This window comes from Cotesia glomerata, linkage group LG9, assembly GCF_020080835.1.
Source record: "Cotesia glomerata isolate CgM1 linkage group LG9, MPM_Cglom_v2.3, whole genome shotgun sequence".
In the NCBI taxonomy this organism is placed as follows: Eukaryota; Metazoa; Arthropoda; class Insecta; order Hymenoptera; family Braconidae; genus Cotesia; species Cotesia glomerata.
The window spans coordinates 9,798,139-9,824,571 of NC_058166.1; the positions used below are offsets into that span (position 1 = coordinate 9,798,139).

At 33.7% G+C, this 26,433-nt stretch overlaps 1 protein-coding gene across 1 annotated transcript; it reads right to left on the reverse strand.

Moving 5' to 3' along the window:
* Positions 1 to 12,732: 12,732 nt before the first annotated feature.
* Positions 12,733 to 14,738, reverse strand: LOC123272224. The gene is made up of 6 exons (XM_044738925.1): positions 14,517 to 14,738; positions 14,379 to 14,423; positions 13,979 to 14,227; positions 13,395 to 13,663; positions 13,237 to 13,315; positions 12,733 to 13,098 (listed from the first exon to the last, which is right to left on the reverse strand). The coding sequence occupies exons 1-6, from the start codon at positions 14,611 to 14,613 to the stop codon at positions 12,914 to 12,916; spliced, it is 924 nt and encodes a 307-aa protein (XP_044594860.1). The 5' UTR covers positions 14,614 to 14,738; the 3' UTR covers positions 12,733 to 12,913.
* Between the last annotated feature and the right edge of the window lie 11,695 nt (positions 14,739 to 26,433).

The following is a 26,433-nucleotide window of genomic DNA, read 5'->3' on the forward strand; positions in this document are numbered from 1 at the left end:
TTTTCACACGGTTGGCAGCATTCGATGCAGTTTTTCAAGCCTCACAAAGAAACTCAAATTTTGAATTGATCGCGCTAGGAATTTCGGAGTTATTCCGAAAAAACAGTTTTTTCGGTTTTCTTTCGTTCACGATATCTCTCGAACGAATCAACCGATTTTGACCGGACTGGTGGCGATCGACGTGGTTTTTTGGGGTTAAGAGCTGATTAGTTTTTGGAATTGAACCATCAAGCCGTTTAAAAGTTATTCCAAAAAAACCAGATTTGAAAAAAATTTTTTTTTGTTTTTTGAAGATTTCTCAAAATCTATTGATCTGAATCGATCCAAATAGATTTTAAAATCTAAGTTTGGTCAAGCCCTTTCAAATGGCACCAACCGCGATGAAATCGGTCACGCCGTTCAAAAGTTATAAGCGGTTCACATACTTTCACACACACACACACACACACACACACACACACACACACACACACAGACACACACACACATTTGGGCACACTACTGCCCAATGTAAAAGCGAAGTCGACCGATCTGGGCTTTGCATCAAATGTGGGCAAACAGGTCATCAAGCTGCTCAATGCCCAAATAAAGTGAAATGTGCGTTATGTGCGGAAAAACCTGGCTCTCAGGACACTGCTCACCGGTCTGGTTCTGGCCGATGTCCAGTCGTCCAAGAAGCACTCCAGAAGCTGACAAATAAACGAACATGAGGATACTGCAGCTTAACATCAATCACTGCGAAGCTGCGCATGACTTGCTTATGCAGACAGTACGGGAATTAAAGCTCGACGTTGTGCTTTTATCGGAGCCATATAAACATTTAGCTGGACAACCTTGGGAGACGGATATCACCACGAAAGCTGTGATCTGGGCTTGTGGTAAGCTCCCTTTCCAGAGTGTAGCTACCAATGGCAGCGCTGGCTTTGTAGCAGCATCAGTAGATGGCATCCGTTTTTACAGCTGCTACGCACCACCTAGCCTCTCAATTGCTGAGTTTACTGACTTCTTGGATCGACTGACCGAGGACGAGCCATATTAAAGCAAATTTTAAGGGAGTTGGGAAAGAACGGATAGGGGAAAGGGGGAGACCTACTCAGTGGGAATTTTTTTTTTCCGTAATTGAAAAAATAATCAGACAGCCCAGACTGGGAATCGAACCCAGATCTCTCGGTTACGCGCCAAGGGCTCTACCAGTTAAGCTATCCGAGACAAGTACTGACTACTTTATTCAGTCACGTATATAAGACCCACCGAGCAAACAACGCCATCGTCCATCTTACGGTAAAGAGCCATATTAAAGCAAATTTTAAGGGAGTTGGGAAAGAACGGATAGGGGAAAGGAGGAGACCTTTAATATTGCTGATTTTTACGCTGGGTAGCTCTAACAAGGCTGGGTCTAACAAGCAACATCATCCAGTGGCGATAGCCGGGGACTTTAACGCCTGGGCAGTGGACTGGGGCAGTAAGCAGACTAATGCACGAGGAAGAGAGCTGCTAGAAGCTCTTTCTACACTAGATGTAGTCTTGCTCAACAGTGGTGACACGCCGACCTACACCAAAGGTGACGCAAGCTCGATTGTAGACGTCACTTTTGTCAGTACCAGCCTTGCTAAAGGTAACACTAACTGGAAGGTACTGGACATCTACACTGCCAGTGACCATCATGCGATACTCTGGGAAACGTCAAACGACCAGAACCTCCGGGGGCCTATCAAGCAATTTAACACCGTCGGTTGTAAGGTGAAATCTCTTGACCCAGAAGTATTGCTAACAGCCCTCGATAGTGATCCGATAGAGACTGAATGTGCAGAAGAACATACTAAGGCCCTGATGATGCGAGTAACACAAGCTTGTGATGACAGTATGCCTCGCAAACGTGTTATGAATTCAAGACCTGCGGTACACTGGTGGAATGATCATATCAGCAACCTCCGTAAAGAGTGTCATCGAAAGAGAAGAATATCACAGCGTGGCTATCAACGACCTTACTCTGCAGTGCTGATCGCAGAATACAAAAAAAGCTCGTCGTGAACTTAATAAGGCCATAAAAGAGAGCAAAGGAAGATGCTGGAAAGAGCTCATATACGAGGTCGACAAAGACGTGTGGGGTCGGCCGTATAAGGTGGTCATGACGCACCTGAAGAAACAACAAATGCCGTCACCTACGTGTCCCCAACTCCTTCAGAAAATCGTCACTGCGCTGTTTCCACAGCAACACAGTCTCAATTATCAGTCAACGCAAGATGAACTGGACGACATTCCACCTGTCACTGAAGAAGAATTGTTGGAGGCCTGTAATCGGGTAGGAAATAATAAAGCGCCGGGATTGGACGGAATCCCTAATATAGCCTTGAAAACCATCATAAAGGCAGCACCAACATTATTTCTAGACGTTTACAACGCATGCCTCAAGGAGGGGACTTTTCCTCGTAAGTGGAAACAGCAACGGTTAGTACTTTTACCTAAAGGAAAGAAACCGCCAGAAGAACCGTCATCTTACCGACCACTCTGCATGCTAGATACGGCGGGTAAGATATTTGAGCGTATCATCCATCAGCGAATAGATGCAGTAGTCGACCCACTTTTGGCAGACAACCAGTATGGATTCCGGAAAGGACGATCAACCCTAGACGCGATCAACCTGGTTGTTAATACGGCCAAAGAGGCAATCGCAGGAACTAGATGGAAGGGTGGAACGAAGAAGTACTGCCTGGTGGCTGCCTTGGACATCAAAAATGCTTTCAATTCCGCTAATTGGGACTGCATCATGCAAGCTCTCGACGAGAAGAACGTGCCAACATATCTTCGCAGACTAGTGATTAGCTATTTTACAGATAGAGTGCTGAAATACGATACAAAGAATGGTCCGAAAGAGTATGATATAACCGGTGGTGTGCCACAGGGCTCTGTTCTTGGTCCACTTCTGTGGAATATCATGTATGACGGGCTCCTGAGACTGAAGCTTCCAAGATGTGTCAAACTGGTAGCGTATGCGGATGATGTTGCCGCAGTGATCGTCGCCAAACACCTCGACGAGATTCAACATCTGTTTGACATCACTTTTGAGAAGATCAACCAGTGGATGGATACAGTGAACCTACAACTGGCCAAGCAGAAGACCGAAGCAGTGCTTATTACCAGCCGAAAAGAAGTTGAAACAATTAAGATTAATGTCGGTGACCGAGAAATCACATCACAACCTCATATACGATATCTGGGAGTGATGCTTGATGCCCGACTCAACTTCAAGCAGCAAGTGGAACACGTCTATACGAAAGCGTCAGTAGTGAGAGCTAGTCTCGCACGATTAATGCCGAACGTCGGAGGCCCAAAGCAGAGCAGGAGGCTACTATTGTCATCAGTAGTCACATCGGTGCTCACCTACGGAATATCAATTTGGGCTGACGCACTAGAGGTGCAAGATTCATGGAGAAAAGCTGGACCAATATATCGTATGAGTGCCCTACGAGTTGCAAGCGCCTTTCGAACAATATCAGAGGAAGCAGTGTGTGTCATTTCCGGAACTCTGCCGCTTAGAGTTCTAGCTGAGGAAAGACGGAACCTTTACCAACGAAAGAGGTCAACCACACTAAGTGCCGAGGAACTCAGAGCTGAAGAACGGCAGAACAGCATCGCACGATGGCAATCGCAGTGGGACGCCGCGACAACAGGAAGATGGACACACCGTCTCATACCGAAAATCGACGTTTGGATAAACCGGAGTCATGGCGAGGTCAATTACTATCTGACGCAGATGTTGTCAGGACATGGATGTTTTCGGACGTATCTTCACCGCTTCAAGCATGATGATTCACCGGAGTGCCCGTCCTGCCCAGGAATCAATGAAGACGCGGAGCACGTTTTCTTTGAGTGCCCACGATTTTACCCACAGCGCGATGAGCTGGAGATGATCCTGAAGAAGAAAATCCAACCAGAGACAATAGTAGAAGCAATGCTGTCATCAGAGGCTGCCTGGAACGCCGCAAACACGTTTGCAACAGAAGTCCTTATAGACTTGCGTTCCATCGAAAGAAAAAGAGCAAATGACAACAACTAGAAGAAAGGTAAAATAATACCTAGTTACCAGAAGGAAGAGCAGTCGCTATATCCTCCCCCCACGAAGTAATGCCTAACGGCGGTTTCCATGAGGGATTAGAGGAAAGAGGAAAAGGGTTTAGGGTTTAGTGGGTAGGGGCGTTAGCGTCGAGTTTTAGTATGACGCTGCGTCGAGTCGCCACATATCCAGGCCAAACAGCTACGCCTAGAATCCGTAAAAAGGATTCCCCCCCCTAAGGGAAAAAAAAAAAAAAAAAAAAAACACACACACACACACACACACACATACACATACATACAGACACCGTGACAACCTCGCGGGAAGAGTCAGGGAAGCTTCCTGTGATCTTCAAACGTCGAGATCTGATGAAAACTCGATTTTTGTAAAACGGGGTGAAAACAATAACTTCCCGATTTTTGAAAATCTTCGATTTTCTTAGCGGGAAGTTAAAAATATAGCACTCTGAATTACCGGTAAACACTTGACAACACCGCAACAGTTCCCTACCCTAGCGGTTTTGTAAATGCCGAAAAAATGTCGCAATTATACAGTATTAATGCGGTATTTTTCCAGCATTTTTTCGGTTGTTTTGGTTAGTTTTTTGATCGATAAATTACGGAACATTTACCGTAAAAATGCGATACACTTACGCTAAAAATTTAGAATATTTACGCTGAAAATGCGGCATATTTACGGTAATAAGGTGGTAAAATGATTGTATTAAAACCATATTTAAAAAATGGTGTCAAATTAAATAACGCTTGGACTGGGATTAGAACCCAGAACCTCCTGGGGAGATGTCGGCTACTCTACCATTTGAGCTACCCGGTCTATACCATATTGTTTTTTTGCTTATTCTATATACATTAAGCCACACCGTCCATCTTACGATAAGCATATTTAAAATTAAATAATATAATTATATATGTGAAACAATATAACTTTTCGATTTTAGAAAATTTGCAATTTTCTAAGTGAGAAATTAAAAATTGAAATTAAAATTAGAATATATTTACTTCACATATGTATTATTTTGTATTAATTACTGCTAAATACCTAATTAAAAAATAATATTCTACATATTTTTTATTCAAAAACAGTATTTGTTTTTGCAAAGTAGCGATGGAGAATAAAAGGCAAAATTTGAAATTTTTCATTTTATTCATTTCTAACATAGAAGTGAACTAAAAATAAAACTAAATCTTTAATAATTGTCCATTATGTCAGAAAATATTCGGCAAAATTACTGTATTATTACGGTAATTATGTGGAATTTTTTGGGTAAAATTTGGGCATTAATGCGGTAATTGTATAGTATATTTTTGGTAACTACAGCATAAGTGCAGTATATATACTGGATAACTACAGTATAAAAACTGGCCAAAACAACGATAGTTTAACCGCATTATTACCGAATTATAACGGTAAATATACGGCATAAGCATAAATGCCAAAAAATTACGGTATCTTTGCGGCATTCTCAAAACCGCGAGGGTAACCTTGAAATTTATTTATTTGTAAACATGTCTTAGATAAACCGGCATAATTTGCGAGCGCATTTTGGAAAATTTTCTACACGTTTTATTAAAACTACTAAAAAAAGAACATACGAGGCACTATGTAATAAATCTAAAGTTCACGAACAAAATTCGACGGATTGGGGTAGAAGAATAGTTGAAATAAGTACACTTGCCAAAGAATTGTGGTGTTTTAAATGTGACATTCCCTTATCTCTTAAAAATATTCAGAGTGAAAAACAGTTTGGTTTATCAAATATTTTGCACGCCTCATAGCGCGAAGCGCGTGAGGTTGTGCTTTATACTCGATTCGTCAAGGTCAAGCAATTTTGTGATCTTTAAATGTCTCTATCACAACCATATTACACTTATACAATAATATAAGTAGATGTACACGGAGAAAACACTTAAATTAAACCATCTTTTACTTTCTAAAATCATTTAACGATATAACCGTACAAAGACAAACGAATTTTTCTTATTTGTCACGTGAAAACTATGGCGCCACTTGATAAAGCTAGATTTTTTTAGACTGCGTGGGCATATAACAAGAAAAACGGGCACTGATATTTAAAAAAAAAAAAAATACTCTGTAAGAAATTACTTAATTATAATTTTCTTTTTTTTATCAGTTACACAATTTATTTTTTCTTAAAAAATGAATGAGCGTTATGAGGCGTACACTTTTGGATTTTCCAAACTTTTTTGCATTAAATTGCGTACAAATGTATATTTTTTTATAAAGAAATATATAATTTTATTTATATAATCCTGTTAATTAAATTATATTCCTTACTCATCGATTAAATGATTTCCAACTTTTAATTGTAAGGACCAGTTTTTCAATCCGAGATAAAATTTTATCCGAGATAAAAGTACTGCAAATATAATAATAAAAATAAATAATTCAGCACAGTGATATTGCATACGAGTAGTTCTCCCTGAATCAGTTACTTATTTTTAATTAAAATAAATAAACATTAGCCGCATGTCACAGAAATATTAATCTCCAACTGTGACAACTTGCTGATTGTAAATAATTAAAATAATAATTAGGAATACGGATGACCCTGAAGGCCATCCCTGCAACTTCCCGCTAATTCCATATCTAAGTGCTTGAAATTGCACTTGTAACGTTATCGTGCTCTTCGAGCTTCAAATTACAATTTATGGGTTATTTTGAACTCTCCGAGCTCAGAGCGGTCGCTGTCCTATGCTTTTGAGCTCTTCGAGCTCATAGCTTGCGTTTGACATATCTATTATTAATCTATAATTGTGTTAATTAATTTAAAATAATTTAAATGACACAATAAGAGGTTATTATTATTTTTATCATATATTTATTTTTTATTTAAATAAATGACCAAATTCATGGAGAACTAACTGAGAGCAATATCACGTCGCTAAATTATTAATTTTTAACTTCCCGCTAAGAAAATCGAAGATTTTCAAAATTCGGGAAGTTATCGTTTTTACCCCGTTTTTCGAAAATCGAGTTTTCATAGGATCTCGACGTTTCGAGGTCCTAGGAAGCTTTCCTGACTATTCCCGCGATGGTGTCCGTGCGGCTGTATGTATGTGTGTATGTACGTAAACTTCTTATAACTTTTGAACGGCTTGACCGATCGGATCGAAATAGATGGCGATCCAAAGAGTATCATTGCCATCAAATTTCGTGAAAATTTGAATCAATTCGGTTCGCTAGATTTTGAGAAATCTCAAAAATAAAATTTTCAAAAAACCGTTTTTTTGGAATAACTTCTAAACGATTGCACCGATCAATTCCAAAAACTATTCCGCTCTTAAGTTTGAAAAACCACGTCGATTGCCACCAGTCCCGTCAAAATCGGTTGATTCGTTCGAGAGTTATCGAAAACGAAAAATTTCAAAAAAAAAGTTTATTTGGAATTACTTCGAAATTCCTCGTTCGATCGATTTAAACTTAAAAATTCGTTATGAGGTTTCAAAAACTGTGTCGAATGGCACCAACCTCGTGAAAATAGGTTCGTTCATTCAAAAGTTATTGTGGTTTGAAAATTCAAAAAGTAGTGTGTTATCAAACTTTTATCAGACTTTTAAGCTCGAAGAGCTCAAAAGCATAAAGAAGCTATCTCTTTGAGTTCGGAGAACTCAAAATAACACAGAAATTGTACTTTTGAGCTCGAAGAGCTCAAGAACAAAATAAGTGAAATGTTGAGCGTTTAGATATGGAGTTAGCGGGAAGTTGCAGGGATGGCCTTTAGGGTCAACCGTTTTCCTAATTTTTTTTTTTTTTTTTTTTTTTATTATATTGACAGTACTTTTATCTCGGAAAAAATTTTATCCCGAATTCAAAAACTGGCCCTGAGTATCTTTGTATTTTTATCTTACTTTATTTAAAAAAATATGTTTACTGTCTAACTACAATGACTAAGATTTTCTAGCATTTAAAAAACCGCGGTTACTTTTGCGCCGGGAAACTGTGCAAGCGGTGTTGCCAAGTCAAATACAAGAATTTAAAGAACGAAAGTTCCTTGTGATTTTTCATAAAAAATATAAAATATCTCCGTAAAACGTTCGGAAAACTACTTTTGTTATTGTTTTAATCGAAAGCTTATTAAATTTTCTATCAAATTCAATAAAAAAAAATTTTTTTTTTAATCGTTAATTGCATTAAATTCTTAACCAAATACTCGGCAGGTGGAACCTCCATTTAACTACATGTAAAAATGACAATTTTCAAACCTAATTATTTCATTAAATATCCCGGAAACCTACTGTTTTTTAATTTTTTTATTGATTATTAGGCTATGTAGATTAAATTTACAAATTTTCAGAAAGTTTTAAAAACTTGACTACTTCGCGTGGATCTCCTTAAACAAACAGTAATTATTTAAAACTATTAACAGTTGATTAAATAAAAACTTTTCGATAATTATATTATTCAGCGATGATAAAATAAATTCTGAGTTTTATTCGTAGTCGGTATGATTTTCGCGAATATTTTCAAAAACTCTTGATTTAATTATTTTTAAATGTTTTATAACAAAATAAAAAATTTAATGTTTTGTAAACTTAAAAAATTTTTTTACATAAAATTATTTGAAACTAAAAAATTATAAAGGTCAAAACTTATATAAATTTTTTTTAAAAATGTAATAACTTAATAACATAATTAATATCTTTTCTCTTTTATATTGAATACTTAATTAATTCTGACAGTTTCTATTGACAAGCTGAAGCAATTAAAAACTAAATTGGTTCAATTATTGACTATCATATAAAATTAAATTGTTAAATTGATTAAAATCGAAAAAAAATACTGCTTGTTATAAAATAATAAAATTTAACTTAAATCCACAGCGTAAGATAAAAAATTTTCATTTGTGAATAGATGAAGATTATATAAATATTACTCCTCAAAAGTCGATTATTTAAACAGAAAAATAACAATTTGGCAAACATAAAGTTGTTGATAATTGAACAAATCGCGTGACACCGGTTAGGTTTTGTACAAGTGAGTAGAGAGTAAAATTCGTGAGTAAGACTCATCGTAATATCTATAACATATTATATATCATACATACATTAGAATTTAAGTACATAATACGTATGATATGCATATGCACATTCGTTGTGAGTGAGTCATCCAACCGGTTGGATTTATAGGTGTTTCTTGGCAATTTCACTGGCGAAGAGCTAAACTCATTTATTTTAGTACTTATGCCATCGTAATCGCCCACATTTGCACTACCGATATTATCTTGTCGAGCTTTCCTTAAGTTTTATCATTGTTGTTATTAATCATATTAAAAAAAAAAAATTCATATTTGATCATATACGATTCACATGTGGTCAACAATTGGAGAGCTTTACTTCATCTTTTTATGTATAATATTTATTTTTCATACAAAATCATATAAGATCACCTATGAAGAATATAAAATTCTTAATTAAACTGAAGTTTAATGTAAGATTATAAGTGTTTATATATAAATCATATATGATTCATTAGGGTGCTTCATTTGAGACGACTATTTTTTTTTTCTCACTCCATTGACGAAATATTGTTCTGAACATAGAAAAAAAAAACTCTCACCAAGGGATAGTTCTTAATTTCAATTTTAAGTACTCGCTGGATGAATTTAAAGTTTTCCCATATAATTAACCCGTTAAAATAATTTTTTTTGCTTAAATTATCTATAGCATAGCGACATTTCATGATATTCATTTGACCATGGGCAGAAGTTGTAGAGGAATCCTTCCTCTTTAAAAGCTCTGACAGCTTATTTCCAATTTATGAGTTACCTCGCCAGTAAAAAATTTTACATTCGATTTTTGCTCAAAAGTCGTGGTTTTTTTATTTTTTCTCCTAAACTATTGATCTGACACCTAAATTGCAAAGGACCTTTTTTGTAAAGAATTCAATTTTCTATAAGATAAATTGATAGCTGAACCCTTTCAATGAATTGCCTCTGAGATAAATTTCATTAATTACAAGAAAACAATAAATGACACTATTTTATCGTAATTTTTATACTTTTTAATAAAACAACAGTTGATAAAAAAAATTATAACATTGTATATTTTTATAATCAAATATTGTGATATCGTTATAATGCCTAAATTTTTAAAATTTTTAATTGTCTGACAAATATTCTAATAAATATAGTTGTTACATAGAATATATCCAAAATATATGATCATACATAACTCCGACACACAAAAAAAAGTGGTATGTACTTTGGATTGCACCTACCTATCGAAATGAATATTGACCCACTGAATCCGAATTTCAAGTCCGTTTGACCCGGTAACCCTCCAATTTTGAGCATAATGCAAAAAACCCCAAAAAAATGCATAAAACTGCAGTCACAGCGATGAAAAAATTCTTGTGGACCCGGATCAAGTATGATTTTTATGTATTCCAATTTAATGAAACTAAATCTGAACGTTAATTAGCCTGCTGAACCGACCAAATTTGAAATAAAAAACGAAAAACCCAAAAAAATTGCAATAAATCATGAAAAATTGAAGTTATAGAGATAAAAATTTTTTTGGACTCAGATTGAGTATGATTTTCATGTATTTTGTTCCACTGAATTTTGAAACGGTATTTTATGTTTCCCTTGGTCGCCCCTTTTACTCTTAAGGGCGCCACTGGATTTTTGGACTCAGTATCCAGAACTGGACCAGAACATGGAGTATTAGGTCAGGGTCGTGAGAGATTGCTGAAAGGAACCAAAACTTAAACACAGAAATTCGTTTAACAAAATTATTTATTTATCTAATCCCTTTTACAATTGGAATAATGGCCAAAATAACAATATATAAAATTTCATAGATAAGAATCCACACTCACACTCACTCTCATTCGGTATATTTCGCGCTGTCCAGCTAGACCCTCACGTGGCTGTAGTACCCGATGCCTACTGGACTCTCACGTTACTCTATCTACTTCGCGTCGTCCCCTGGACCTCTAACGCTACTCTAACTTAGTTCACGCGGTCTCACGGACTCTCATGCCACTGAGCTGGACCCGGACGTGACTACACACGTTGTCCACACAGTGCACGCTGTCCCCCAAACTTCACGCTACTTTAAGAGAACTACCCCGAAGCCAGAGGAGTATACCATGAAACCGAGATAGTCTCTTTACTCACACACAAACACACTCTATTCCAATAACAATGTTACACAAATTATTTCCGACTAATACACAATTTCCAACATTGTTTCCTAACTAACAATTTCTTATTTACTAATTATCATTTTTTCTAAATATTAATTTACTGCCGTGTTCTTAATATTACGACAACAAATATTTAAAACAAGAGGTCTTTGTATCTTGAACTAATCCTAATTGTTATGTCCGAGAATTATTAAATAAATTTTAATCTTCATTTTAGTAAAATTAAATAAATCCGATAATTGAGCAAACCTAAATCTTTCCTAAGTTATTTTTATTTAATCCAAAACATTTTATTCCGAGCTATTTTATTTAATCCAGTAATCAGCAGTAAATTTTACTAAATTTATTTTTCAACGCAAAAGTGAAATTTGACAAAAGATTATTCTATTGTATTTTATTATGTGTTTCTTAAAACTTAATATTTCATTTTACTTGAGTTTATTTTATTTCAAACGAACGGAGACTTTTGTTTCGACCTTGAGTGTCCTCTACTCAGCGTTCTCGCGCGGGACAAGATGGCTGACGCTCTTGCTCGGTCTTGCGTCTCTGTCGCAAGTTTTTGGTGTAATTTTATCTTTGACGCATTTTTACAATTCTTATTTTCTACTTTGATAGTTCTATTGATTCTAATGACAATTGCTGACTCTAGTTTTAATTTCCATTATGACCGATATTAAACAACGCGAAAAATAATTTTAGATCGGAATAAATTGTTCTCTTAAATAGTTTTAATTTAGCGGTTTACCCAATTCTATTCCTATTGGCTTAAACCAAACTATAGTCCAAAGATTCTCAATTAATAAATTTTACACATGGCGTAAAATCTGGAATTAATAACCTGAACTAAATGCCTAGTATTATTAACCCCGACAGGCCTACGTGTAAAATTAGTAATGACCGAGACGAATTATTTTCCCTAAACAAATTAATCAATAACCCGAAACCTGTCCTGATATTATTAATTAATTGTTTTATAATTTTCTCTAGTATTAATATTAAATCTGATACTAAATAAAGTTAACGATTGTGACTGAGCACGAAATGGCGGTGACCTTCAGCCGACGTGTTGCCTGGCTGATGTCGCAGCCCCGAGGAATAATTAAGACTCGTTATTTGTACCTGGAGTTTTTATAATTTTAATCTGCACTCCAACGGTGAGCTGCAACTCCTAGTCTTCGGGTACTGGCGTGAATTTTCCCTCGGTGAGGTATTCTCAATTTGGCGGCAAACTCTAGTCACCAACACTCGCTCTCTGGGTATCTATTACGCCTGTAACCGCAAATCAGCATTAGAAATTATCACAAGTTAAAGTTAATCTAACCAAACTGGCCTTAGGCCTAGCAAGCATTAAATTAACAAAATATTATCGCTTCGTTCCACGTTGGACAAGCAGAATAAAAATAATTACCTTGGCTGGATGTTTTGGAAAAATTTGCGTCTCGTCCATTCGAGCTACTCAGGGTATGTTCCGATATGCACTGCGACCACTGTACAGTGTGACGTCAATTTAGTATACTGTGAAGCCGTTCCTTTATAGTTAGTTATACTGGTTACTATTTAAAACGGAACGCAATCCCGTATACTGTCAGCCGCATTTTTTGACGCAGTATTCAAATGAGTGTATTAAAGTTTTCTAGTTCATTAAAAAAAACTGTTGTTGGAGTACTATCAAATTAAAAATATTTTAATTAATATTAAATGTAAATTGAATTTATAATATAATAAAAGTAAGTAGTTTTTTATTAAAAAGAATATTAATATACATATATTTTCCTTTTTAGCTGCAAGTAATTCTTCACAGTAGTTAGTTAAAGTTTTTTGACGCTTTCGTGGTGGGCTGATAACGTCAGGATCTAAAAAACGCCAAAAATTTTATTTTTGCTAATCATGTTGCGAGTTTATGAAATATGAAAAGAGTAAATTTGAATAAATTTCTTCTAAATTTTATATCACATTAAAAATTATTTTACAAAATTAATTAATGTAAATACCCATTTTGTTGGTAGTATTTGATCCAGCAGTAGACAGAGGTTTTACCCACGGCTGCTCGCCAAATACTTCTTCCATTTCCTACAAATTAACAAAGGTAAAATATTTGCGAAAATTTTGGAAAGTATGAATAGAAAAAATGATTAGTTTTTATTATTACATCGTAGAAAGGCCATGTCATCGGTGCATTCCCAGATGTTTTCTGGCTATCTTTTAAACTTTTATAACGACGTTTAAGCGTCTCCCATTTAGTTTTACATTTTTCCGCAGGAATAGGCGGCAAACCCTGCTGATTAAGGGTTTCGTTGATTGTCGCAATTTTGACCCAAACATCGCCATTGGTGATATTTGCATCCAGAAATTCAAGCTGGTATTCTTTATAAATCTCAATAAGAAGTAAAACTTCATTTTTGCTCCAATTCTTGACATCTAAAATTTGATGATAACAATATATTTAATACAAATATTTAAAAAAGTAACGGACTAATATTTGATGTTGATAAAATTTTATGAGATTGAAGTTGACCGAACTTTAGAAAATTACAAGAAATTTCACTTAACAAATAAATTAATACAAATAAGAAAATTGAATAAATTGAGGAAGTGGTAATTTAAAAATTTACTGATAGAATCTATTTAAAATCCAATCTCCGCAATTCATTTATAGGACAAAACAAAAGAACTTTCAAATCCTGTTGATTCATTAATTGAAAATATAATTGTTCGGCTTTCAGTATTACTTACCTGCACCTTTATTATTGTCATCTTTGTTATTTCTTTCTTTACCCGATAACTTTGTAGCCTTCGGTTTGTTAAAAGATTTTCCAGCCGTTGACTTCGTCTGAGAAGTATCAAAAGATGTCGAAGATGTATCGGAAAATGTTGCAGCTCCTGACGAGCCGGCTTCGGACGGAAATTCATTTTCTTTTTCGAATTCTTTCGAATCATACCTTTGGGCATATGTCGGCATAGGACGATCAAATACAAAACATTCTGTGAATCGATTAAATACAATATTAGAAAAATCAGTCTATACATATTATACCTGATTTTTGGATACAATAGAGGTATTCATAGTGGTTATATACGATAATCATTTGTAAATTATCAATATAACATATTTTAATTAATTTCACATTTTTACCTTTATTTATACAATACTCCAAAAGTTGAGTAGCAAACATCGTATCTACAAAGTAAAAATGAAAAATTATTATAACAAAATAAGGTTATGTATTTACTTTTGAAATATTTACATATATACAAACAATGGCAAATTTACCGGTCTTTGCACGATTAAAAATTTCCTGCGTAACTTTCAGCTCGTATTGAACATTTTCAACACAGTCTAATAAGGTTAATTTTTGCAATTCTTCCATTGTTTTATTAAATCCAAATTAATTACAGAACTTTATAACTTTGGGATTAAACTGTAGGTATTGTTTATAAAACGTTAGACACTCAAGTGGTTTTGACTGATCACGTGATCAAAGTACTGCGACTACCTTACCTCGAAAACGCCAGTGCTCACAGTAGAATATGGCGACGATTTATGACGTCATATATTTCCCTAGGGTACTGCGGCAGTATACTGGCAGTCCATAACGGAACGAATTTTTCCACAGTGATAGCACTGTGCAGTGCTCGCAGTGCATATCGGAACATACCCTCAGTCACAATGATTCTTACCAAATTTAGTTCTACACTTATTGCTCCCTCTGCTCTCCCCACTACCACTACGCCGGCTTCTCCACCTTGGGGCCTTTCTTACTAGCTCTAAACGAGCTTTCGATCACAGCGCACTGTGAGCAGTCGATAAATAACTGGGTACCGAAATAGGGGAATTTACCGAGTAACGATCACTCCGTTACAATTTGAATCTGAAGTTTTCTTGCTCCGTTAACGTTTTAAAATTAAAAAAAATCTCAATAAACCAAAAAAATCGGGAAAATCGCAGCTATAAATATGAGAAAAAATCTATAAAACATGATTAAATATTTTTTTTGTGTTTTTTTATGCATAAAATATAAATTAAGATTCTGAAAATATAAAAAATTTTAATATCTATAAAAAATGACGTATAACTAGAATAAAAAGAACAATTTTCTGGAATTTCAAACTGTTCTTCATTGAAATCGAACTCTTTTGTTCTCAAACGATCTACGCCGTAAATTTTTCTTCCGTTTGTTATTATCTTTTGTATTTTATGCGTGGAATAATACAAGAATAGTATTTAATCGTGTTTTACAGGTTTTTTTTTTCAAATTTGTAACTGCAATTTTCCCAATTTTTTTGTTTTTTTGAGATTTTTTTAATTTTTAAACGTTAACGGGGCACTGGGCTAATTAACGTTCAGATTTAGATTCAGTAAATTAAAATACAAAAGAATCATACTTGATCCGGGTCCACAAGAATTTTTTCATCGCTGTGACTGCAGTTTTATGCATTTTTTTGGGGTTTTTTACATACCAAGAGCCTTTGGCGCGTAACCGAGAGATCTGGGTTCGATTCCCAGTCTGGGCTGTCTGATTATTTTTTCAATTACGGAAAAATCCCTACTGAGTAGGTCCCCCCCTTTCCCCTATCCGTTCTTTCCCAACTCCCTTAAAAATTTGCTTTAATATGGCTTTATTATGCTTTCTTATGCTCAAAATTGGAGGGTTACCGGGTCAAACGGACTTGAAATTCGGATTCAGTGGGTCAATAATCATTTCGATAGGTAGGTGCAATCCAAAGTACATACCACTTTTTTTTGTGTGCCGGAGTTATGTATGATCATATATTTTGGATATATTCTATGTAACAACTATATTTATTAGAATATTTGTCAGACAATTAAAAATTTTAAAAATTTAGGCATTATAACGATATCACAATATTTGATTATAAAAATATACAATGTTATAATTTTTTTTATCAACTGTTGTTTTATTAAAAAGTATAAAAATTACGATAAAATAGTGTCATTTATTGTTTTCTTGTAATTAATGAAATTTATCTCAGAGGCAATTTATTGAAAGGGTTCAGCTATCAATCTATCTTATAGAAAATTGAATTCTTTACAAAAAAGGTCCTCTGCAATTTAGGTGTCAGATCAATAGTTTAGGAGAAAAAATAAAAAAACCACGACTTTTGAGCAAAAATCGAATGTACAATTTTTTACTGGCGAGGTAACTCATAAATTAGAAATAAGCTGTCAGAGCTTTTAAAGAGGAAGGATTCCTCTACAACTTCTGCCCATGGTCAAATGAATATCATGAAATGTCGCTATGCTATAGATAATTTAAGCAAAAAAAATTATTTTAACGGGTTAATTATATGGGAAAACTTTAAATTCATCCAGCGAGTACTTAAAATTGAAATTAAAAACTATCCCTTGGTGAGAGTTTTTTTTTCTATGTTCAGAATAATATTTCGTCAATGGAGTGAGAAAAAAAAAATTAGGAGAACGGTTGACCCTGAAGGCCATCCCTGCAACTTCCCGCTAATTTCATACTTAGGCGCTTAAAATTGCATCAATGACGTTTTTGAGCTCTTCGAGCTCAAAAATACAATTTATGGGTTATTTTGAGCTCTCCGAGCTCAAAGAGATTGCTTTCCTACCCTTTAAAGCTCTTCGAGCTCAAAAGTCTGATAGAGATTTGATAAGACACTATTTTTTGAATTTTTAAACCACAATAACTTTTGAATGAATAAACCGATTTTTACGCGGTTAGAAGCATTCGACGCAGTTTTTCAAGCCTCACAAAGAATCTTAAATTTTGAATTGATCGCGCTAGGAATTTTGGAGTTATTCCGAAAAAACACTTTTTTCGGTTTTCTTTCGTTCACGATATCTCTCGAATGAATCAACCGATTTTGACCGGACTGGTGGCGATCGACGTGGTTTTTTAAGGTTAAGAGCTGATTGGTTTTTGGAATTGAACTATTTAGCCGTTTAAAAGTTATTCCAAAAAAACCACATTTGAAAAATTTTTTTTTTTCAGTTTTTTGAAGATTTCTCAAAATCTATTGATCTGAATCGGTCCAAATAGTTTTCAAAATCTAAGTTTGGTCAAGCCCTTTCGAATGGCACCAACCGCGATGAAATCGGTCAAGCCGTTCAAAAGTTATAAGCGGTTCACATACTTTCACACACACACACATACATACAGACGCCGTGACAACCTCGCGGGGATAGTCAGGGAAGCTTCCTGTGACCTTCAAACGTCGAGATCTGATGAAAACTCGATTTTTGCAAAACGGGGTGAAAACAATAACTTCCCGATTTTTGAAAATCTTCGATTTTCGTAGCGGGAAGTTAAAAATAGTCGTCTCAAATGAAGCACCCTAATGATTCATATGTGATCTTGAATGAACATGTACATAGAAAAATATACGTTTCTTCATAAGCGAAAAAATATAAACTTTTCATCACTGTAAGATCTTATATCACATCATATTTGTTGATACATAAATTATATATGATTCACATGTGACCGTATATAATTCATATGTGATTTTTAATGAACATTCTGGAAAAATATGTTTTTTATTGTTTAAAACGTCATATAAAATCATGTGGTTCATTCATAAATCATATATGATTTTAAATGAACATGTATGAAGACAAATATATATTTTATTACTGTTTACGAAACTTCATTTAGGTTGAAATGTGGTAACATATGAAGAGTTATGTACACTGCTTTATTAATGTAAAATTAACACATGGTCATATATGTGAATGTATGTGGTTCATATATATGACCTTATATGATTCACATGTAATTTTGAATGATCATACATGAGAAAAAGTTTCAGTTTATACTACTTAAAATTCCATATAAGATCTTATATCATTCATATATAGGGGAAGGGGAAGCGGCATGATGGCCGAGCGGGTTAAGTCATTATACCGTTAGTTCGCTCGCACATCATGCCGTGAGGCGAGGGTTCGAGCCCCGACGGTTGTTCGAATATTTCCAACACCAACCGTCGGGGGTCGCTCCGGTAGCCGAGCTGTACTGGCATGGGTTTTCTCTGTGGTTTCCCCATCGCCACTATTCCAACAACCGATAGAAAGGGTTGAGGAATAGGGTAAATACAGTACAGAAAGCACAAGTTGGTCCAAAGCCGCGTGATAATAATAAATAGTTGAGTATACAAATGTGCGAAAAATAAGGTTGATTATGTAGTGAAAATACAGGAGTGAAAAGAGGATGTGCTGGGGTCCAAAAAAGCGTTGAATAAACAAAGACAGTATAAAAACACAGGACGGTGGCGCACTCGCGGAATGCGACAGCTACCATCTACCCAGCCTTGTAAAAACCAAGAACGGTATTCAAGTAAAAATCGAAATAAATAAATATAGGGGAAGGGGGGGGGCAAAGTGGACCCCTTAAGGAAAAAATGGTCATATCCGAACTTTTTTTTTATTCTTTGCACTACTTTTTAGCCCTTTGTTTGTAATTCAACATTGATAAGCTGTGTCCATTAAAATAAAAAAATCTAGAATGTGGGGCAAAGTGGGCCCCCTCCAAAAATCTTGTCATAAAAATTTTTTTCGCACATTTTGAAAACTTTGAGTTGTGATTTTTTTCAGACGAATAAAACTTTCGAGCAATAAGATGCTTTTTTCGACTAATTTTTTCTTGATCCCATCACGAAAATTTGTTCGCAATATCCTAAAAAAATTCTCTGAAAATTTGAGCCCTCCAATATTACTATGAAGAGCTCGATCAAGGTGTGAAAAAATTTTCCATTAAATATGCACGTAAAACTCGAGTTGTTTTCTTAAATTTTCACAGCTTAGCAGTATTTCATAGCATTATTTCAATCAAAGATCGATTATTTTACTTAAAATTGAATGCTCCACAAAACTGCCCATCGTGGCGTAATCGTAACTCACACTGGCGAGGGAGTATGGACCATCAAATCCAATTTTTTCATAAAATTTACGTTTTTCTGTCCTTTTCTCGTTACTGAGAAGAGCTACGAAAAACATTTGAATGACTAACTTGTACACGGAAAAAAATAATCGGTAGAGGCTACTGATTGGCGATCGGTAGCAGCTACCGATTTTTTTCGGTAGAGGCTCCCGAAAAAATCCGCAGCTGCTACCGAAAAAAATCGGTAGCAGATACCGATTATTTTCGGTGCAGGCTCCCGAGTCGAAATTTAGAGCCTATATAGAACTCTTTAGTCCGAAATAGATCCGACTGAAAGCCCTGTAGTCCCATAGCTCTGATTTTGAATCCACAGATCCGAACATTCACCGAGAGGTCCGATTTTGAACCCTCAAGTCCGTCAACATTAGCCTATTCATAAATTTTTACTAACTACAATTAAATTATTCATGACATAAAAAATTAAAAATTAAAAAGTAAAATAATATGAATTAACCCATGTACACAGAAAGAAAAATTTCTTGACTGGAGAACAAAATTCTTGGCTCAAGAAAATTTTCGGGTGCCTGAAAGAAGGCCGAAGTTGTGTTGACCGAAGTAAAAATTTTTCTTGAAATTCTATTCTTGGTGGAAGTCATTTGTTCTTAATTCAAATTATCATAAATACTTGTTACAATAAGTTTTTGTATTTGATCAAGATTTTTAGATACTTTAGGGAAGCAGCGCCACTTACTTCAGCTGAGAAAAAAATTTTCTCACCTTCAGAAAATTTTTCTCTTGAATATTTGATACCCATTTTATATTTTTTTAGCGTGCAATTATACATATTAAATGGAAACAAATAATTAAATATTATTTGATCTTCCCATTTGACATGTTAATCAATAAAAATGTAAATGAAAATTTACTTCTATCTTTATATTTCATTTTTTGGAGTAAGAGAGAAATTTTCTCAAGACTAGAAAATTTACTTCTATCAAGAACTAAATTTTTTGGAGCAAGAGGCCGAATTTTCTTAATATAACAAGATTTTCTTGACTTAAATAAATTTTCTTGGATCAAGATACGTATTTCTTAAAGCAAGACAATGAATTTTGTTGGAATAAGTGAAATTTCTTGTGTTAAAAAAAAATTTTTTTTTTCGCTTAAGAAAATAATTAGGAAGAAAAATATTTTCTTGGCTCAAGTGAACCACTTCTCGGCCGTTCTTTTGGTGAACCAGACTTGAACCAAGACTGGCTCATCTAGCTCTGGCTATTTAATGGTGTGCTAGGCTTGGGTCAAGACTGAATAACTTAGCCTTGGCCATTCAATGGAAAATCTAAAGTTAATTAATCATTAATTAAGAGAAGGGGGAGGGGGCAAAACGGACCTATTAAGACAAAAATGTTGAAATCCTTAATGTTTTTCTCTGATTTTACGTTTTTTTTAGTCCTTTGCCAAGTATTTGACATTAATTTGTTCTGTTTATTGAAAATAAAAAATTGAAAATGTGGGGCAAAATGGGCCACCTTCAGAAAATATTATCATATAAGTTTTTCAACTTGTCTTACTTTTTTTGGCCTTTTACTGAGTTTATGGTATTAATTTTTTTTGTGTCTATCGAAATTAAAAAATTGAGAAAAGTGAGAAATCTCAAAAAAATAAAAAAAAAAATTTTCAAATGTGGTTCTTTTGGAATAACTTTTAAACGGATTTACCGATCGATTCTAAAAACTAATCAGCTCTTAATCAAAAAACCACGTTGATCGCAGTCAGCCCGGTCAAAATCAGTTGATTCGTTAGTTAGTTATCGTTGTCGAAAGAAAACCAAAAAAAGTATTTTTTCGGAATTACTTCGAAATTCCTAGTTCGATCAATTTAAACTGAAAGATTCTTTGTGAGGCTTCAAAAACTGCGTCGAATGCCGCCAACCGTGTAGAAATCGGTTCATTCATTCAAAAGTTATTGCAGTTTAAAAATTCAAAAAATAGTGTTTTATTAAACTTCTATCAGATTTTTGAGCTGGGAGAACTCAAAATGACACGAAAATTATATTTATTAAAAATTGATTTTTCTGTCAATTATTTAATTTCCATCAATAATTAAAAAATTAAATTTATTAACTAAAAAAATTTTTCTTCTTGATCTGAAGAGAAAAATTCTTAAACTAAGAAATTTATATTGGTTTAAGTGAATTTTATTTGATTCAAGAATTTTTCGTCTTGATTCAACACAATGAATTTTTTTAAAATTATTGTAAAAATTTATTGTTTAACGAATATTTGTTAGCAAATGCTAAAATTTAAAATTTATTATTCAACCAAAACAATTACATATCGTCAAAATTGATATGGTCTTTAAAAAATTTAAAATTTAATAATTTACAGTTAAATTTTTAATATTGATAATTTTAAATATTAAAATTTATAATAAAATATTGAAAATCCACAGAATGGTGTACAAATTCTAGAGTAATATAAGGACTTGACTTTTGCATTTTTTTTAATTAATAACCATGTGTAAAAAATAGTTAATTTTCATCAAAACATAATATTAAATAACATAAATTATATAAACATTAAACCGTCACACTTCATCATTATATAGATTTAGCTTATAAGAATGATGAGATGCGTAGCAGCTCATCAGTCGTATAGGGTAGGGGTTAGGTATCGATCTAGCAAGCGCGCAGCTCAGGTTCGAATCTTGGATAGGACGGATGCGATTTTCACTTTATTTCTATGATTAACGAAAGTTAGGTTTAAATAAGAGTCAAACAGTCTGAATTTGCGTTAGCCTCTACATTTAAAATCAAATAGAAAAAAAAATTATGCTTAAAAAATTAATTTTTTTATTATTTCTAATCAAATAGCATGAGGCAGACTTGAAAATTGACTAGGGCACAGTCCTGGTAACCAGGCATGGGCCAGTCGTGGCAACTAAGGGAAATAAAAATTAATTAATAAAAAAATAATAATAAAAGAGGACTCAGGGGTTCAAAATCGGATCTAATTTTTATTTTCATCAGGTCCGATTTTGAGCCCTAAAGCGCCGAAAACGGAAATTTGTAGCGCTTGTGGGACCAAAACCGGACCTACTTAAACATGGAAACAGGCTCTAGTTTGAGCCCCTAAGTCAGAAATAGAAGGTTCTAAATGGGCTCTAAATTTCGACTCGGGCTACCGATTACCACATGGAGAGAATTTTATGTTAACGGTAAACATCATTTTTTTGTAGCTTCTACTATGCAGGATGGTTATTAATTTTTGCAAAGTTAAGATGATAAATGCAACTACCCGGCGATTGTAATTAGTACAATCAGTATATATCAATTCCCACAATTATGATAATACGGTTTATTATCTAGATGTTAACTTTTACCATCGGAGATAGTTAAAATCTTCATGATTGTAATCATATAAAAACTACACAGGAAGTATAAAAAACTAAACTTTTTCGATTTTAGAGTCAGAATATAATAACATTCTAATGTTTGACATAAGAGTGAGTATTGAAAAAAGTATATTTATATTATTAAGAGAATAACAAAAATTTTGTCTCCAGGATAGTCATATGATGAAATCGGGTTTTTTTTAGTGAAATTTAGTGTCATTGCAAAGGTCTTGACTTGAATTAGTGCTTTTTTAAGGTTTCATATCATTCTCATCGATAGTCAATTTATCATGATAAGTATTTAGGCTGCATTCGAAAATGCTTCATTTCTAGACACATAATTAAGAAATGACCTTTTATCTTGTTAACTATTGACACTTTTAAAGATATAAGCTCATCCCGACATTACACTCATCGAGACCTTTCATTTGAGTACCCATATCAATTTTTCATATATTTTATATCTATATATATATATAATGAAAATGGTCTTCGTTTGAGGCTCAATCACGCCTAAACCACTGATCGTATCGACATGAAACTACCACTATTCGATGCGAAATTTTTCCTAGATGGTTTATGGCTATTTATTTTTCGAATTCTAACGTTCCTTCATTTTTTTATTGCTGTTTTACTTTTATGAACATTTATCCCGCTAATAAAAACAAAAGACAAGCGTTTTCTCTTGATTCTTTTGTTTTCATGGATTTCAATGGAGTTTACTAAACGGATTATGTTCTTTTACATTCAGCTAAGAATCTACTTACAAACTTCCACGCATCCACCCACCAACTCCCACGCACCCCTGCACACCCACTCTCATTTTTTGATAAAAATAAAATGCCGTATCTATGATCGAGTATCACTTGAGAACGGCTGGACCGATTGGGTTAATTTTTTTTTTGTTGTCTTCAGAATTGTCAGGAGAAGGTTTATATGTAAGAAAATTTTAAAAAAGTCTGCTAAAACGTTAAAAATTTCGATGATAATCGAAGTATTCCAATTTCTATAGTTACTCATCACGAAATCTCGGGAACTATAGGACTTAGAAATGTGAAACTTGGTAGGAATATTACTTTCGTTATGTAGAGGTCAACTAAAAACGGATTTTAAGAAATTCATCCCCAAAAGGGGAATGCGGGGGCGTTAACAATGAACAATTCCCGTTTTTAAACTATAGCTCCTATAAATTCCAAATTTGGTAGGAATCTTCTGTAAGAGATGTAGAAATAGTCTATGAATGAATTTTACGGTAGTTCACCCCACAGGGGGTTGCGGGGGTGGTTTAACAATGAAAATTTTTATTTTTTAAGCCATAGCTCCTACAGACTCCAAATTTAGCTAGAGTCGTCTATATGTGATGCAGAAATGATTTAAGAGCGGATTTTACAACAACCCACCGCCGAAAAAGATTGCGGTAGTGGGTGTTAAAATGTGAAATTTCTATTTCCAAACTGTAACCTCTATAGACTCTAAATTCGGTAGTAATCTTTTATTTGTCATGCAGAAATCATCTCAAATAGGATTTTACGAAATTCTATTTCCAATAGGGATTGCGGGAGTGGGTGTGAGAATGTTAAATTTATGTTTCCAAACTGTAACTTCTATAGACTCCAAATGATTATTTTTTTACTGTTCAAATAGAAAAGGTTAAAGTCAATTGTTTTTTTTTTTTTATTTAATTAATTTCATTTGTTTTTATATAACCTAATTAATCTTATGATAAAACGTCAGTTCATAAGCGGTTGAGAAGTGAAATAAAAATGTCGGACAGAGAAAGTATGGAAAGTTTATGTTTGTGTGCTGACTATGTGTTTGGTTCTAAAAACTGGTCTCATGAGATAAAAGCTCAAACTTTAGGTAAGTAATGATTTGTAAAATATATTGATATATAATTAAATTGTAAATTACAAATTTTTATTAATAATTCGACATTAACTATCAAAAGAATCAAGAAAGTCTTATATTGGATGTTTCACAACAGTCCGAATCACTTTAAGTGACAGAAGATTCCATGAAGGGATTGGTTGCTTTGAAGAGTACGATAATATAAGTGAATTTTCCTTTGCAGAGATTAGAGAGGTAAATGTCCATAAAAAATAAAATAAAGTGATGATAAAGTTTAAGAGTTAATTATAAATGTAATAAAAATTATTTATATTTATCTAGAAATCGTTAATTGACGGAATTTACAACGCTTTATTATACTTTCAGGAAATACGAACTTACTTTGAGAGAAAAGAACAAGAACGAATGATGCGTTTGGTTAAACAGGCTAAACAACAGCAGGAGTGGAAATTAAAAAGTAATTTTCTATTTCTTGATTGAGATACTTATATAAAACATAATAAATAAATTTAATTTTAATACAACCCTATCAGATTAAAAAAACATCGCGACGGAATCAACTGAGATAGAAGACGAAGAAGTCATAGAAGGAAGAGTAGGTGAAGAAGTAGATAAGGAGAAGAACGAAGGAACGAGGGAAAAAAGGAGAAGATTGAAAAAATAAAGGAAGAAAAACGATTAAAAAAATAAAGAAGGAAGTTAGAAAATGTCCAGAAAATAATATTATTGATCTACATTGACGTACATTTAGCTCTAAATTTCGGTTCATTTTCAAGCTACCTTCTCTATTTTTAAAAAAATATTAATGTTTATTATTGTAATTGTAATAAGATTATTTAATATAAGTGCGGCAGTGATAGCTATGCAGCTGGCGTATGATTCGGTTGATCACCCAATCTATGCAGCTTTTAGAGTGGTTAGTACTTTGATGGGTGATCTTCTTAAGAATACGATTGGCCTGCATGAACATCATTGTTGTTAGGTATAAGTTAAAGGCTCATTGATCACTACAATGCAGAATTTTAGTGATTAATGAAAATTTGCCTATCACCGATTGTACTGGCGTGAGTTTTCTCTGTGGTTTCCTCATGTCACTGTGTTCCGCCGAGTAATGGGACACAGGGTAGATACGGTACAATAAAGCACATGTCGGTCCACAGCCGCAAAATATATATACATACTAATAATTAAATAAATTTTGTTTGTCATTGATAAATAATTAATACCGTAGTTAATTTATAAAAAAAAAGTTTATTAATATATTAACACATAATATTTAATCTTCATCTTCATCTTCAATAATCATCTTATGGATTGCAAGAATTGGTAACTCTTCAACTATGAATTCGTTCGAGAAAGTGATTTGATCGAAGAATATTCTAAATTTTGAGTCGGATAGAAATTGATCATTGATAGTTGGGAAGTGACAAACAAAATCCGCAGCATTTGAGATCGTCACAATCTATATTAATGATCAATTTTTTTTTATATAAATTCAAAATGGATGCGATTAAATTGAGAAGAAAAAAATAATTTAAATGACGGTAGAACTTTGCTTAGACATTACTTGATTGTTGTTTATTCTTAAACAATGACGAAGTGGAGCATTTTCAATTGCAAACAGATAATTATATGAATGCATTCCCGTTAAAATAAAAACGTAGTAATTTCTTCCTCCATAAGTTTGAAAACCATATATTTCTTCTACATAACCACGAAAACTGAATCGATAAATGTAAATTTACGTAATGTGTCTATCGTTATCTACAGGGTGATTCAGAATTACCTTTACAGCGAAAATATTCCGATAGAGGAGACAATTTTGAGCAGAAAAATCCTGAGTCGTGATTGAAAATTTTGAGTGGTTTCGGAGTTATTAAAAATTTTAGTTAACCAATCAGATGCGAGATTTAGCATTTAAAAAAAAAAGCAAAAGAATAAATAATAAATTTGGCTGCGTTGTGACTTCCAACTTCAAGCTTTACTTTTGTTTTTTTTACTTTTTTAAATAATTCTAATTTCAAAGAATTTAAACGAATGTAACCTTCAAAATAGAAGTAATTTTTTAGTTACAAAAATAATTTTAAA

Excerpts from the sequence above, each read along its gene's own strand:
- LOC123272224 (XM_044738925.1), bottom strand. The coding sequence starts at position 14,613 with ATGGAAGAATTGCAAAAATTAACCTTATTAGACTGTGTTGAAAATGTT. Across the intron at positions 14,424-14,516 it reads TTTTAATCGTGCAAAGACCG|ATACGATGTTTGCTACTCAA; the intron begins GTAAATTTGCCA and ends TTTACTTTGTAG. Across the intron at positions 13,099-13,236 it reads AAATACTACCAACAAAATGG|ATCCTGACGTTATCAGCCCA; the intron begins GTATTTACATTA and ends GGCGTTTTTTAG.